Source organism: Panthera leo, chromosome C1 (genome assembly GCF_018350215.1).
Source record: "Panthera leo isolate Ple1 chromosome C1, P.leo_Ple1_pat1.1, whole genome shotgun sequence".
NCBI classification, from domain to species: domain Eukaryota; kingdom Metazoa; phylum Chordata; class Mammalia; order Carnivora; family Felidae; genus Panthera; species Panthera leo.
This window is the reverse complement of record NC_056686.1, coordinates 12,081,138-12,097,596: the sequence shown is the minus strand read 5'-3', so window position 1 is coordinate 12,097,596 and position 16,459 is coordinate 12,081,138. Positions and strand designations below refer to the sequence as shown.

The 16,459-nt window shown below is 55.6% G+C and overlaps 1 protein-coding gene across 1 annotated transcript in view; it reads left to right on the top strand.

Annotated features, from left to right (window-relative positions):
• Positions 1-16,240, top strand: part of PADI2 (peptidyl arginine deiminase 2) — a 41,471-nt gene extending 25,231 nt beyond the window's left edge. Inside the window, exons 7-16 of the mRNA XM_042950186.1 lie at positions 3,162-3,340; positions 5,059-5,162; positions 5,875-5,986; positions 6,503-6,610; positions 9,580-9,731; positions 11,628-11,772; positions 12,464-12,557; positions 14,255-14,340; positions 15,038-15,166; positions 15,814-16,240. Coding sequence (XP_042806120.1) covers positions 3,162-3,340; positions 5,059-5,162; positions 5,875-5,986; positions 6,503-6,610; positions 9,580-9,731; positions 11,628-11,772; positions 12,464-12,557; positions 14,255-14,340; positions 15,038-15,166; positions 15,814-16,047 — 1,343 coding nt within the window. The 3' untranslated portion in view covers positions 16,048-16,240. The remainder of the gene's footprint in view (positions 1-3,161; positions 3,341-5,058; positions 5,163-5,874; positions 5,987-6,502; positions 6,611-9,579; positions 9,732-11,627; positions 11,773-12,463; positions 12,558-14,254; positions 14,341-15,037; positions 15,167-15,813) is intronic.
• Positions 16,241-16,459: the final 219 nt, after the last annotated feature.

Here is a 16,459-nt window from a genome sequence, read left to right as displayed (position 1 = left end):
GCAGGGATTAAACAAGGAACAGATGTCGGGTGCTCAGCGCAGTAGCCGGCCCGTGGAATGCTTCTAAAGGTGGCACCTGTTGCTTCTGTTGGGATTACTCTGACGATTATTCATTACAATCATTGCCATAGACAGAGGTCCCCAGTGCTGTCAGGCAGACACAGGTATCTGTGTTCCAGCCTCAGATTCTGCCCCAGGACCCCAACGTTGGGGCCTGACCTCGTCCTCTAAGGATACAGTGACCAGCGTGCCCCAGTCTGCCCAGGACTTTCCTGGCTTTAACACAGAAAATCCCTCCTCCTGGAAACCGCTCAGTCCCCGGCAAACCAGGACAGTTGGTCGCACTATCAAGGAGCCTCCTTGGGAGGTGGAGTGGCTCCAAAGTGACCAGAAGGGTTATGCCAACCCATACCACGCGCCGGCCGGTAGGGCCAATGCCTGGGGCCAAGGAGAGGTCAGGGTGGCTGGCAGGCCCAGCCCGAGGCATGTGGGCTGCTCAACAGAAGGGCATTGTGGCGTCCCGCAGGGAGAGCCGGCCATGCCCAGGCGGCCCGCACCAAGCTGGGGACAGGGGGGGAAGGAGGCTCCTTGGGACAGCGGCTGGATTGTTCCCACCAAGGAATCGATCCGCCCGGCGCTGACCCAAGTCACCAGAAAGAGAGAAACATAAATTGCAGGCCTCGAGGGGGAGAATACCACCTGCAGATGGGCAAGAAGGTGTCCTGGCACCTGACCCAGCTACCTGACCAGACCCCTTCCCTGCCCAGGCCCAGGCCGAATGCCCAAGTGCCCAGAGTCCTGGGGAAGCTTTGGAGCTTCCTGCGAAGACAGGTCCGCTTCTAGGCCTGAACCCTCTCCCCTGAGCATCAGTGCAAGTTCAACCTGGGACGTACGGGTGGGCCTGAGGGCCTGGAAGAGAACTTTCTCAATTACGTGCACCCATCTGGATCTACTTGGTGATCGGGAGGTACTCAGGGCGCACGCCGTCGTTTCCGGGTCGGGCCGTGACGAGCTCCTTGGCACATCCGGTGTCTGAGTCTATCTGCCTCGTTTCTTGGGCCCACCCAAGGCAAGGTGAGGTGAGGTATTATTTCTTCGCCTTCTGTTCATAAGCCGTTCAGTGAGAAGGCCCTGAGGTTCGCAGGAAGGTCGGTGCCAACTCACTGACGGGCTCTTGTAATACGAATGCCAACGGGCCCCAGCTGGGTTACTGATGGTTACCCGGGGTTACTGGGTTTCCCTAAGTTACTGATGCCGCGTCCTTTTATCTTGCAACGACTTTGTGGCGTCGGTGTTATTATCCCCATTTAACAAACGGGCGAACTGAGGCTCAGGGAGGTTAAGTGAACTCCCTAAGGTTTTGCTTGTGAAGCTAGAGCGGTATTTGAACCCAGGTCTCTCTGACTCTGGAGGTCATAACCACTAGGGTCACCTGCCCTCAGCGAGATGAATAGGTTAACCAGACCTATACCAGGGTCTAGTTGAGCATATTGTCCTAATGTGAGGAACTGTCCTGAACCCGGGCTTCGGAGATTCCTCCATTTAATTTACAAGGGTTTTTTTTTTTTAATGTTTATTGATTTGTGAGAGAGAGACAGAGTGTGAGCAGGGGAGGGTCAGAGAGAGAGAGAGAGACACAGAATCCGAAGCAGGCTCCAGGCTCTGAGCTGTCAGCACAGAGCCCGACGCGGGGCTCGAACTCACGAACCCTGAGATCATGACCTGAGCCGAAGTCAGATGCTCAACCGACTGAGCCACCCAGGTGCCCCTTAATTTACACGTTTTAATCAAGCACCTATTTGTACCAGGACTGTCCCGGTGACATGTTCTAACCCATGGGTGACTGGTCATTCATCATTACCATTGTTATTGACGATGAGTATTAAGCTGAGCCTGATTCTGCCCTTCCAGCTCTGCAGGGCATAAAGAAACTCCTTCTGGAAGCTCTGCATAGGGTCCTACCTCCATGCCTTTGGCAATGCAAGTATCTCCTCTCCTCGCCACACCCCACCTCTGCCACCCTAAAGGGCCTCTCAAAGTCTCCCTTCCTCTGCTCACATGCTTCCCACCCTGCCTCCCTTCCCCTACCCTCCCTACCCCAGTAACTGCCGGGATCTCTCTCCTGTGGCTCACTTATGACGCTTCCCACACCCGCGTGACCTTCTCGTTGGCTGAGCACCGTGCGTAGACCGAGAGAGATGCTACATCCCGACCATTTCTATCCTTCCCCAGAGGTCCTTGCCCATGCCGGCAACACAGTTGTAATTCAATACGTGTGCTCTGGCCTGAAAAATCTATAGGGCATGGCGCGGAAGCCATTGGTTCATTCGGTAGATATTTATTCAACATGAACATGTGCCACATTGGCTTTGCGCCCAGCCAGGCCTGTCTCTGCCCCCAGGTGGCAGTCTCTCAGGGCCGACAACTAGCCCCCAAGATCATACTCCCTCAGAGAGTCTGTGATGGGCTAGGAGGGGGGGCTGCAGACGCTCCACACAGAGCCCCTGCCTTGGTCTCTGGGGGATCTGGGCATAATTCCCAGAAGGGACACACATCCAGGCCTGGAAGGAGAGGAACAACCATTCCCAGCGGAGGGAAGAGCCACGAGAAGGTACAGCCAGAGACCACGTGTGGTTCTTCATGCCAACGTGACTTCTGTTCCGCAGACAGGAATTTGGGGTGCAAGTGGGCACAGCGACGTTTTGTTTATTAAGGGGGAAGGGAGATTGGGGTTCAGAATTACACATGAATTTGTGTCCCAGCTTGGCCACTCACTGGCTGCGTGGCCTCGGAGAAGCCATTTCCCTATCCTGAGACTCGGGTTCCTTATCTGTAACTCAGGGACGTAATGTCCTTCCTCCACGCGGCTAGCTGCTCAGCCATCATCTGCTGGCATTTTGTGTATACCATGGCGGGGAGGGCTAGCTCATTTCATAGGCGAGGAAGCCGGGAGCCAGAGAGGTCGTCTGGTTCCACGCCACATGGCGAGCGGGCCACAGTGCTGGGACATCGAACGGGCCATGGCCCTTCTGGTGGCGTTTTCTGCTTGTGCTTTTCTCCCTAAGTCTAGAGGACTAGTTTCTCTGCCGTCTCGCCCCCTGCCCCACTGACACTGCTCCCTGGTGGGGGCGGGGACCTGACATCGGCCCTTCTCCCTCCAGACCCTTTCTTCGGCCAGCGTTACATCCACATCCTGGGCCGACGGAAGCTCTACCACGTGGTCAAGTACACGGGCGGCTCCGCAGAGCTGCTGTTCTTTGTGGAAGGCCTGCGTTTTCCCGACGAGGGCTTCCCGGGCCTGGTGTCCATCCATGTCAGCCTGCTGGAGTACATGGCCGAGGTGAGGGCTCCAGGCCTCCAGCATGAAGGGCTGCCTCCGGGGACCAGGTGGAGTCCTTCCAGAGGGTCCGTCTCGGGGCCCCCACTCGTTCCACTGCCCTCCAAGCCTGGACCACCCCAAGCTTGGAGACCTAGATGCTCCCCCCACCCCCCCGCCCTGCCAGGCACACGTGTCTGCGAGGGTCCTCGGAGCCGTGCGCCGGGGACCCTCCGGCTTGCCGCACCGACTCCCCAGGATTCCCTGTGCGTGACGTTTCTGACATCCCCCACGTCTGTCCCCCGGTCTGCCCTCCCCCCTGCAGTAGCGTGGTTCCGAGGCACAGACCCCTCCTGGTTAGCGCAGGGAGCAAACCGGGCCACACACGTGAGGTCTATCGACTACTCGTGTGCCCCGCTTTTCTCTCCCCTCACCTGACTGTGGGTTACACCAACTCTGACCCACAGGCTGAACCCCAAATCCCAGCCCCAGGTCACACCCCCGCCCTATGGCCACATATGTCACCCACCTTTGTTCTTGGTTTTGGGAAACCGGACGAGAAGGAGGGCACCTGCCCCTCTGGAGGAGAAGCGACCCTCACTTAGATGTATCCTGCTGACAAGGATCTTAGGCCCAGACTCCCACCTCTCGGGCCCAGCCCGCTTGACTCAGATACAGGGAGGGACCTGGCTCTCGTGCCCACTGTCAGGTCCAGACCACTTCGGGCCAGGACACAATGGGCTCTGTAGAAGGTGAGGCTGGGTCTAGCTCAGACTTCTGAGAACAGGCTCCCGAGTCAGACTGCCCGGCTTCGAGCCCTCGAGACACGGGGCGGGGGAATTTGCCCCCGTGCCTTCGTTTCCCCGTCTATGAAACAAACGGCAAATTTTCTCCTTCTGGAGCCGTTGCGAGCATCCAAACTTGTAGGAACCCATTCCTCAGAATCCCTCAGGTCCCTCAGAAGAAGAAAGGCAGGAAAGGTGACGCTCACCGGACGAGGTAAGGAGAAGGCTTCTGTTCCCACCTGTGCCTGGAGTAGCCTGACCATCGGGGTGTCAGACCGGCCCCCCTAGTGGAAACCAGCAGAGATCGAAAAAGCAGACCCAGGCAGGAAAGGCCAGCGAGGCCCATAGTCCCGTCCGCTCCCGCCTTCTCTGCCAAGGGCAGGCGCCGTTTCCTGTAGGTGTTCAAAGCCAAGTACGCAAAGGAACCCTGGAGTTCGCTTGTTTTCCCTCAGGTTCCAGGCAAGCCTTCTGAACATTTCCTTAAAGAACAACCTGGACGTTGCAAAATTCCCCCCAAACATTTGAAACGTTCACCTGTAGAAAAGGGCAAGGTGCCCGGAGCAGAAGCAGAAGGCCCGGAGCCGGCTCGGCCGTCCTGTGGGCCAATTTCAGGAAGTGGACTTCGATGGGGCAAGATCTGATAGTGACTGCCTGGGTTCAAATCCAGGCTTTACCCCTTGCTGATCACGTGCCCGTGGGCAGCCGCATAACAAGCCTGTGACTAGAGGTCTGTGACTCAGTTTCCCCACCTGCAAAGCAAGGGGTTATGATAGTATCTACCCCCTGGGGTTGCTGTGGGGCAGAAAGGAGAGGGCACATGTGACGCTACCCCAGGGCCCGGCACGCGGCGCGTGTTCAACAAATGTAGGCTGCTTGTCGATTCCACCCGCTCTACGAGGCAGGCCTAAGACGCACCCTGACCAGACTCTGTGATCCCCTCCTTTGTCCCGTGCCCAGGAGATTCCCCTGACACCTATCTTCACGGACACTGTGGTGTTCCGGATTGCTCCGTGGATCATGACCCCCAACATCCTGCCTCCCTTGTCAGTGTTCGTGTGCTGGTAAGCAAGCAAGGGGCTAACGCTGGGGCTTTGGGGGCAGACAGACCTGAGTTCAGATCCTGGCTCTGTCATTTACCGCCCGTGTGACCTTGGGCGACCCGCGGGGCCTCTCTGTGCCTCCGTTGCTCTGAAATGCTGACATCACACAGTCACCGTGGGCATGAAAAGAAGCAGGCAAAGTATTAATCCAAGGTCTTGGTACAGTCTGTGCTTCAAATACGATAGCCATCATTTCTTTTCTCATTCTCGCCCGTGTCATCTGGTTGGGAACCTCCCATGGGTGTTCAGCTCATCTTAGGCAGCATTTTTTTTTTTTTTTGAGCATCTATTATGTGCTAGGCACCTGCAGCAAAAGGAGAGGCAAGGAAAAGCAGGGCCTGCATGGGTGCCGATCAAGCCCAATGGGACCCTGAGGCCCCGGACCCATCGCCTGCCTCTAAGCTAGACACAGCTTTTCTTTGGAAATCTGGGAAGGTGGGGGCAAGAGTCCCCTTTCTCGTTTTATTTGTTTGTGACCTTGGCAAACGCCGCGACTAGAGCAATTCGCTTGGCCTTGGCTCCGCCTTTGCAAAGGTCACTATGAACGCATTTGTGGCCTCATCTGCCCAGCACAGCCCGGAGGTGCCAGCTGCTTGTTGCCACCTCGGTTGGACTGGCCCTTGTCCCTCCTCACCCTTCCCCCTGGCCTCCCTCTCTGCCCCAAACTTCTCAGCATGAAGGACAATTACTTGTTCCTGAAAGAGGTGAAGAACCTGGTTGAGAAAACCAACTGTGAACTAAAGGTCTGCTTCCAGTATGTAAATCGAGGCGACCGCTGGATCCAGGTGAGGAGCCCCGGGCTGGGAGGGACGTGGGCCATGGCTACACAGGGAGAGCTGGCTTCATGTCAGGGCCCTGGCACCCAGCAGCTCCATGTATGGGAATTCTGCTGTCAACTCATACGTGCACATGTGCACAGAGATATAAATGTATAAGGCAATTCACTGCAGCATTGCTCCTTATAGCAGCAAAAGACTGTAAAACAACCTAAATGTTTATCCACAGGCGACTGGGATATGGCATGATGGGCTAGCCTTACTGTGGAGTACTATACAGCAGCTAAAAAGAAGTCAACCTATATATACAGAATGCACTTCAAACAAAGATGTTACTTGCAAGAAAATGTACATAGGATGTTATTGATTATGTTTTAAGAAGTGGGGTTGATATGAGTACAAACGTGCTTGGAGCATGCAGAGACTATTTGAAGAAGGATATGTAAGAAACCACTGCCGTCGTTTGCTAGTGAAAAGAACGGGGGAGGCTGGCTTGTCTGACAGCTCTCCTTGGTGTCCCCACAGGATGAAGTTGAGTTTGGCTACATAGAGGCCCCCCATAAAGGCTTCCCCGTGGTACTGGACTCCCCCCGAGATGGATACCTGAAGGACTTCCCAATGAAGCAGCTTCTGGTGAGATGCTGAGGGCCACCTTGGGGTGAGGGGCAGGGGAAACAATCCTGAGGACTCTTACAGCACAGAATGGTCAGGAGACCTTGGACATCCTTGACAAATTAGACTGTGGCCCAGCACCTCCATCTTCTCCCCTGCAGAATGGGTCAGTTGGGATAGTGACCTCCAAGGTCCTTTCCTTGGAGAATTTTCTCATAGGAAAGTGCGACACTACCCCAGGGCCTGACACACCCCAAGTGCTCGATAAATGTTCTATTGTTATCGCTTGCACCCACTTGGGAAGGCAGGAGTGAAAAGCACCCTGACGTGACTTTTTTGATCCCCTGGCTAAAAAGTTTTCTCGTAGGAGAGTTATCTCACAGGAAATGGGAGCTATGGGAAAGAGGCGGGGCAAGAACCCTAACTCCTGCCCCTGCCCCACCCCCCACTGGCAGAAAAATAAGTTCCAAAGAGGAAAATTATAGTGAAGCCATTGTCGAAAATCATGGTTCCAACTTCAAAGCTCATTGAAGCTGTGGTTTTTTAGCTTATGTGTGGTTTTTTGTTGTTGTTTTGTTTTTATTTAGAGAGAGAGAGCAGGGGAGGGGCAGAGAGAGAGAGAGGGGGAGAGAGAGACAGAGAGAATCTCAAGCAGGCTCTACACCCAATGCCGATCCCAACACAGGGCTCAATCCTACAATCCTGGGATCATGACCTGAGCTGAAATCAACCAACTGAGCCATCCAGGTGCCCCAGTGTATGTGTTTCTTGAAAGCAATCCGACCCCCTGATTCTAGAGGCCATCGCCACCCCACTTATGCCCTGACCCACTGGCAGAATAAGGGCAGAACCGAAACCTGTCTCCTTTGTCCTCACCTTCCACCCTGAACAGGCAGGGGATGCTTGGATGGAGCAAGAGGCAGAGACGGGGATAGGTCAGGGGGCTTTCCCAAGGTCACATGCATGGCAGCCTCTCCTGGAGTCCCGAGAGGGCCACAGGGTCACGCCTACTTCTCGAGAACCTTCCCTGACCTGGGGCCCTCGCCACGGTGAAATGGTAGAGCCTGGCCTCGCGTCTTACCCTCCTCAAGCCTCAGTTCGCGCATCTGCAGATGGGGATAGAAACCGTATTGTTGTGAGGACTGAAGGCACATCTGGGGCATCCTGGCGCACCTAATACAGTGGTCATTACTAGCCATCATTATGGCTGTCAGTCCCCAGTCCTAGACATCGTCCTCGGTGAGGACTGTCCACTTCTTCCCACACTGTGAGGGGTAGAATCAAACTGGCCGCCAGCAACGGTGGCCGCAGCCATGAGAACCGAGGCCTCCCAGCTCCTGCTCCCACACTCTTCCCGGGTCACCACCTGCCTTCTTTGTTCCGGGCTGGCCTGGTTCCAAGGCCCCGGGCTGCATTGTTCCCGGAGGCCTGGGCCAAGCCCGGCTTTGTGCTGCCATAAAACCCAACTGCTTCGGCTCCCGGCAAATCACACCTTGCCATCTGGGGCTCCCAGGCGAGAAAGCGCTAAGCTGCAGCCATCCACCCCACTGGGCACGGCCGTCCCTTGAGCCCTCGGCTGGGCCAGGGCAAACCACGTCTTCCCACCCCACGGTATTGTTTTCTTTTCAAACAAGAATTTTTGTCAGGCAAGCTTCGTCCCGGCCCCAAGGCAAGTCTCCAAGCAAGGCCCCTACTTTTTCACCAAAAAGTCAGGGCAGGAACCTTAAAATTCAAGAGTCACTAGAGGGCTATATTATGTGTCAACTCCAGTTCGTTGGAGCTCTGTGCTAAGAAGGATTCAGAGGCTGCCTCTGGGCTCAGTGAACAGATACGGTTGGCTGGGAATGGGTGGGATGGTCTATATGTTGCGTGTCCGTCATTCCCGCGTGTATCGGTCAGCTTTTCCTCAGTAAGGCTGCAGTAACAAACAACTCCCAAATCTTAATGGCTAACGACTAACGGTCCATGTACTGCTTGAACTCGGCAGTGACTGTTGGCTGGTTACCTGCAGTCCGGCTTCCTCACACCTTCCGCCTTCTAGAGCCCCAGCTGCAGGAGCGGCCCCCAGCCTGGGAAATGCCATTCTCCTAGCACAAGGGGAAGAGAAAGAGTCGGCCGGCACACGCGGTGGATCTCACGGCCTCTGCTCTGCCCTGGCACGCATACTTCTGCTCACGTGCCAGTGGCCAAAGCAAGTCACACGACCAAGTCCAACACTAGGCGGGGAATTCTATTCCTTCCACGGGGAGATACCCACATACCAGCCACGGCTCAGGATGCAAAGTCTTCTCACTGGGAAAAGGGTAGCAAGTTGCTGGGAACAACGATACAATCTACCACCCTCTCTCTCCGGTATCTAATCGGATGCCTCTTTTTTACAGCTTGGGAAACCGAGGGTCAGGTAAATGAAGCAATGAGCGGGGATTTCAACAGCACAAAATGAGAACTAACTCTGAAGTCACCGATATGTCTCTGTGTCTGAGAAAAAGAGGCACATGCAGAGACCCAGGGCACACACACACTAAAACACACTTGTATACCGTCAGGCATGCCCACCCTTACACCAGCGCGCCCACGAACTCAGCCTCCCCGTGCCCAGCCCCCGCTCTTTGGCGGGAATAAGAAGACCATGGGCAAGGCTCTAGACGCTAAGTGGCAGATTAATAAGGTGGTGAGGGGCGCCTGGGTGGCGCAGTCGGTTAAGCGTCCGACTTCAGCCAGGTCACGATCTCGCGGTCCGTGAGTTCGAGCCCCGCGTCAGGCTCTGGGCTGATGGCTCAGAGCCTGGAGCCTGTTTCCGATTCTGTGTCTCCCTCTCTCTCTGCCCCTCCGCCGTTCATGCTCTGTCTCTCTGTCCCAAAAATAAAAAAAAATAAAAAATAAAAAAAAAAAATAAGGTGGTGAAAGAGTAGTCATCAGATGGTGGCTGAGAGGGGGCTGAGGACCTCGGGCTCCAGGAGACTAATGATGGGTGTGTGTCCCGTGCCCAGGGCCCAGATTTCGGCTACGTGACCCGGGAGCCCCTCTATGAGCCTGTTACCAGCCTCGATTCCTTTGGGAACCTGGAGGTCAGTCCACCAGTGACTGTCAACGGCAAGACATACCCCCTGGGCCGGATCCTCATCGGAAGCAGCTTTCCTCTGTAAGAGAAGCCAGGGCGGGGCTGGGGGGGAGCAGGGGTGGAGGAGTTATTCTTTCTCTTTAGGAGCGGCCTGGGCTGCTCACGCGTGGAGTGATGGGCTGGGAGAACGAACCCCTTCCACAACTCTGAAAAGATGCAGACACGCTTGGAAATGAAACCAAGTTGGCCTTTCTATCTTAGCATGACTTAGGATCTAATATAAAACTAAATACATAGCTCGTCCCCAAATGGGAGGGTGTGTAGTGAGACTATAAACCAGGTAGGGAAGGGACAAAGGAGTCCGTAGAAGGTAATTGACAGAGAATGAGCAGGAGAGTACCAATAAGTCCTTGGGGGTGCCCACGCATAAAAGAGGGCTGTGAAGACGTGGCCCTACCCCAAAGCACCAGTCCCTGGCTCCCTGGCCTGTCCGTAACACCATCACTCCCTCCCCGGGTGACCCACTTCCCAGTGAAAAGGCAGATTCTTTCTTGATCAGGACAGTCAGTGGGAAGAGCGATCGGCCTTCATTTCACAATGAAGAGCTATCAGTCCTCATTTCACAAAAGGGCTGCCAGGAACCTGCCTATATGGGACCAGCCAGGATTTGGCCACCAAGTCCCTCTGAGCCACACAGGATGCTCTACCTTCTGGGAGGAGGCCACCGGCCAGGAAGTGACCATTGGTCTAGCTTCTTGCCACCCTCCACTCCATAGTCACTCATCCATTCAGCAGGTATTTTCCAAATAGCAGCCAAGTGCCAAGCCCTGTGCCAGTCATGGCGTTCTAAACATGAAGCCCAGCCCCGCCTTCAGGGAGACAGTGGAGATCACAGACACGAAACAGAAGGGCAGAGGAGGGACATATACAGTGATAGACAGAAGCACAGGGAGCCAGGGGAACCCAAAGATAGGTCCCCCTCGGGGAGTTCAGGGAGGGCTCCTTAGAGACAAATACTTCTTGAGGGCCTCCTCTGCTGGGCACTGTTCTAGGCTGTAGGGATACAACAGTGAGCCAAATAGACAAAGCCCAGCCCTTGGGAAATTTTCAGCTAGGGTCGGAGGAGTACAGAAAATCGGCACGGAAGCCAGCAAATAAATGAGATCCTTCTGGAGGCTAATAAGTGCAATGAAGGAGATAGGATAGGGCTACGTGGTGAAGAGTAAAGTTAGCTTCCGTGGGTTTAAGGAAATGACTTGGGAATTGAGGCTTGAAGGAGAAGGGAACAGCCATGGGAAGATCGGAGAGAAAGAGCATTTCAGATAGAAGGAACAGCAAAAGCAAAGCCTTGGGGGATAGCGAGCAGAGCGAGTAGAGCAAGGAGGAAGGGAGGGAACGGAGGTAGCAGACCCGGGCAGCGGCCAGATCAGAGAGGAATTTTGGCCACTGCAAAGGCCTGGAGTCATAGTCTCAGGGTACTGGGGACATCGAAGCCCTCAGAGAGTCTAACAGGAAGCGCTTCCTGGAGGAGGTGTTGCTTAAACTGATTAAAGATCGAAGATCAGTAGAAGTTAATGCAACAAAGAGGCACATGGGCTAGGGCAGGTTTTCGAACTGTGCCTGTGCCCTAGCCCCCTCCAGCAGTCCAGGCAGGACCCCTGAGCACAGAAGCTGGCCTCTTTCTACCCCGTGACACCCTCAGGAACTGAAGGGGCTGGAGGCTGGGCTCCGTGCCATCCATTCATTCAGGCCACGGCTGCAGCCACGGCCTCCTTCTTTGCCCCTGGGCACAAACGCCTTCCTGTGCCTGCACCAGGATCTCTCAGCCCTGAGCCTCAGGCTCCTTCCCGTGACTTTGGCTGATGCCGCCCTCGGTACAGGCTAGGTCCCAGAGGCTGAACTCCTGCAGGCCCTCTGGTGAGGCAGGCACAGCGGGAAATCCCCTGAAGAGCTACCTCGTCCCCACCCCTACCCCAGGTCCGGTGGTCGGAGGATGACCAAGGTGGTGCGGGACTTCCTACAAGCCCAGCAGGTGCAGGCACCCGTGGAGCTCTACTCAGACTGGCTGACCGTGGGCCACGTCGATGAGTTCATGACCTTCGTCCCCATCCCAGGCACAAAGGTGAGCTGGCCGCTGAGGCCTGAGTGAATAGGATGGTGGAGAACTCATGTGCTACCAGCTCTCGTCAGCAGAGGGCAGGATCTAGAGGTAGTGCACCGCAGAGAGGAAGAAGGAAGTAGGCTCAAGTCGGTTTGCACGTTGTCGCTGTGGCAGGGTCAATTTTTAACCCGATATACCAAAATATTAGCATTTCAACATGTCATCGATCTGAAAATTATTAATGAGAGATTTTACATTTTTTTATTCATACCAAGCCTGCAGAATCTGGTGTGTACTTTACCCGGAACAGCACGTCTCAATTCAGACTAGCCACAGAGTTCAAGTGTCCAATAATCACAGGGCTAGGGGCTACCGTAATGCTCTGGAGAGCTGTGGGGCGTGGGCCTGGGGCTCTTTTGTTTTCTGAAGGGAAAGGAATGGCTGCAGCGGCATACCCTGGGAATGTTATACAAATGGCCCGGCCTCTTGGCCACGTGGAGAAGCTCTTCCATTCTGCCCGAAGCCACTTTGGACTCTGAGCTTGGACTCCACGGCATTGCGGAGAAAACCCTGCCAGGCCGTCTGTGCCACTTGGCACGGGGAGGCCTGAGACCAGAGGCAGACAGGGCTCCGAGTCCCTGGGGGGGGCTCCCTCGTGCTCCTCGGCCACTTCCCTTCTGTGGACACCGTCCCTCTGGACGTTCTCCCACAGCAATTCCGGCTGCTGATGGCCAGTACCTCGGCCTGCTACAAGCTCTTCCGAGAGAAGCAGAGGGAGGGCCACGGGGAGGCCATCATGTTCAAAGGTGAGTGCCCACGGGCCCTTGGCGGGGAGTGGGGAGCTGAGCCCCCCAGAGAGACGCCCAGGAGGAGGGGGCAGAGCACTTTGCCCCTGAGCATCCGGCTCCAGTTTCTGGGGGTCCGGACGGCTCCGGGCTGTGAGGTCACCATGGTGGGAAGCAGCCCCGGCCTCTTGTGACCTTCGCCGTGGTCAGCTGGACCATCGAGCTGCCCGCTGCTCCCTATTATCAATATACACATTTAAAGTGGACACTTTAAGTGGCACCAGACCCCAAAAAGAGCTAACTGACCTGTGATCTGCATTTGAGGAGCTTGAAAGGGAGATAGAGAAAAATATACGTAATGCAGTTGGGGGACAGGAAGAAAAGTGGGAATAGCCTGACACGATCTACAGCCAGACGTCGTCACTATCAGTCCCAGAGTGAGAAATTATCTGCTTAATTTAGGCATGCACTTAACTGGGACAGATGCAGACGGAGACTAGGTGTGCTCTTGAATTAATTATGGAAAGAGGGAAAGCTGATCGGCTGGAGACGGCGAGCCAGGTTACAGAGGGCGTAACAATTTCTTACACGTTTTTCTTAAATTGCTTTTTGTCCCTTTTCAGGTTGGTATCTCCAGTCTGCCTACTCCCAAAAGTCTGCGTTCCTAAGGCTCATTGATACTTACATACATCACTGCCCTCCGTATCCAAAGGCAGTGCTCTTGATAGTGACTAGGGGCCAGAACAGACAAAGCCAATTTAAGACCACTGTCCTGTTTTTATTCCCAACCGATGGGGAATTTTTTTTCTTGGCTTGGCCAGCATGAGTCTGAATTTCCTGGAGGCTTCTTTATACAGTAAAAACACCCCCAAAGCTACCCATAGGATATAGGAGCCATTATCTTTATACGGACAGGTCCAAGCGGCACTGTGGAGGCAGCACAGGTGCAGGGTGTGACAGCCCCAGTCTCTTTGCCACTGACAGGCTGCAAGATTGGGAAGTGCGATGGACCAGCCAACTCTTCCCAGATCAGGCACAAAAAAAAAAGAAGAAGAAGAATTAACAGCTTAGGTTCTAGAATCAGACTGCCTGGTCTGCATACAGGGTCTGCCAAAGCTAAAAGACCTTGGACAAGTCATTTAGCTTCTCGGTGCCTCAGTTTCTTCATCTTTCTTGCGAACAGCTACCTCCTAGGAATACAGGAAAGATTCCTGAGTCGACCCATGTAAAGCAGCTAGAAGAGTGCTCAGCGAGCGTTAGGCAGGACTAATCAGACCAAAAGCCGTGCGTGGAATAGGAGGAGGCAGGTGCAGGCACACACCAGGGCAGGGGCCAAGCATGAGGCAGCTCTAGAAAACAGCAAGGGCGACCTCTGGGCCTCCTGCTTTCGCCACACTCACCCTGGGCAGCTGCTGGTCCTTAGAAGCAGGCTCCGGCAGGGGGAGACCCAGGTACCTACCTGGACCACTCCACCCTCTGGCCAGAGATAAAGCCTTCCTTGGCTCAAGCAACATGGCCCGTCCTGGAGAAGGAAGTGTGTGTGCTGCCCTCCCCTGCCCTGGGGTTACCTTCCTGGGTCCCTGCCTGTCCCCGGCCCCATCTCCTCCCTCCCAGCAGTTAGCCCAATAGCTGGGGGCAGGGGGGGGTGCTGACAGAGGGGAGCACCCAGGCTGGGAACCGGAGGCTCGACTGTCCCCTGGGACCTCTGACTTCCACAGGCTTGGGCGGGATGAGCAGCAAGCGAATCACCATCAACAAGATTCTGTCCAGCGAGAGTCTCGTGCAAGAGAACCAGTACTTCCAGGTGAGGCCAGAGCAGGGGGCCCTGGGAGGGATGGGGTTGTGCCCAGTGACGCCTCTCACGTCCTCAGGGCTTCCATAGGGAACGACCGAGGGTTCAGGGTCCAAGACGGAGGGAAGGGCCTCGATGAGCCTCCGGTCCAGCCTCCCTGCTTTGCTGCTGTGCCAAAGCTGGGAGCTAAATGGAGGGACAAAGGCAGGCTGTGGCGGCCCGCGGAGGCCAGGAGCAGACAGGAGACCTGGGAAGGAAGGTGCATCAGGCAGCGCTAAAGAGCCAAGGGTTCTGTAAGGCCCATGACATTGGGGGAGGCGCACGCCTTTAAAATATGATGCAAGCCTCGGACTTGCTTTCTAGGAAATGCGTGTGTAAATATATGCCCTGGATTTTAATGTTTTCTTAGGGGATCAGCGCTCCCTGAAGTTTGCTATGGATGCATCCCCCCTTCTGAGTCCCTGTCTCATTTCCACCAAGCGTCATTCTGTGACCTTCTTCTGTCTTGTTCTCTTTATTCCCACCGTTACTGAGCCCTGGTGGGAGGGGCACTGGAGAGGTGGCGGGGCGCTAGGTAGGTGCTGGAAGTCTCCCTGGAGTGCTGGGGCCCCAGGTGTGATGCTGCAGACAGGAGCAGGGTCGACGCAGATGGCAGGAGTGTCCCCGGACTTGCCTACCCTCCCTTTCCGCTCCCCCCCCCCCCCCCCAGCGCTGCCTGGACTGGAACCGTGACATCCTCAAGAAAGAGCTGGGGCTGACAGAGCAGGACATCATCGATCTGCCCGCTCTGTTCAAGATGGATGAGAAACGCCAGGCCAGAGCCTACTTCCCAAATATGGTGAGGCACGCGGGGCCCCAAACCTCGTCAGGGCCAACCAGGGGCAGCCAGAGCCAGAAGGTCCCCTCGGCTAAGTCTGTGGGTCGGGAAGTCCAGGTCCCCGCCCTGGATGAGCTGCTGCGTGGCCTCGCCCATCCACCCCAGGCACCTGTCCTCTCGGGGCCGCGTTCCCTCGTAGGGGTGAGAATGCCCCTCCTACAGCTGCCTCACGGGGGTCCCGGGAAATCCTTTAACAGATCGGAAAGGGCTTTCCGAGTTAAAAAGACCTTTATGGACAGGAGGGATCCTTGTCGTCATACAGGAGAGTCTTCTATGAGAAGGAGGGAGGTTAGAACACACACACAGATACCTATCGATGCACACGCAAATACTCACGCGCCGATATGTACACATTTGACCACGTGCGTGTGCGTGTGCATATTCCCACGCGTGCGTGCAGAGGCAGGTTGCCTGGTTTTTCCACTTCAGCTCTGCCACGTAGGAGGTTGCTTCGCCCCATCGGTGCCTCGGTTTCCTCATCCGTAAAGTGGGGATAATCACCACACTCGCATCGTAGGGTAGCTGGGAAGGTTCAGTGAGCTTCGCACGGGGCCCAGGCGAGTAGTAGGCGCTCACTAAACGGAGCTGGTGCCTCACCCCCGTGGCAGGTGAACATGATTGTGCTGGACAAGGACCTGGGCATCCCTAAGCCGTTCGGGCCCCAGGTGGAGGAGGTATGCTGCCTGGAGACACACGTGCGCTCCCTGCTGGAGCCCCTGGGCCTCTGCTGCACCTTCGTGGATGACATTTCGGCCTACCACAAGTTTCTGGGCGAAGTCCACTGCGGCACCAACGTCCGCAGGAAGCCCTTCACCTTCAAGTGGTGGCACATGGTACCCTGATCTCAGGGGGCTGCGGTGTGCGGGTCTCAGCTCACCCATAACCCGTATCGTGGCTGGGCCCGCCCTCGTGGTTCTTTACGATTGCAAGATACCCTTTGGCAGTAACTGTCAGGAAACTTTAGGATTATTACCTGCGGGACGGCACGCTTGGGGCCACACAGCGAGGTCACAGGGAGAGAGAGACCACACAGGCCTGGGGTTCTACTTTTTGGGGGGGGGGGGGGGTTGAGGGTGGGGGCCTCGGGTTTTGCGGGCTCGCTCCTATTGGTGAGCTTAAAACATAAGAGCTGGAATTTAAAGCACAGGAAGAGGGAAATCCAGGGGCCCAGATGGTCAGCTATAGAAACCAACCAAATCTAAAACAAAGGAGCCTGGGGGGAGGAAGAAGCCTGGCTTTTTATCTAGTCCTGTG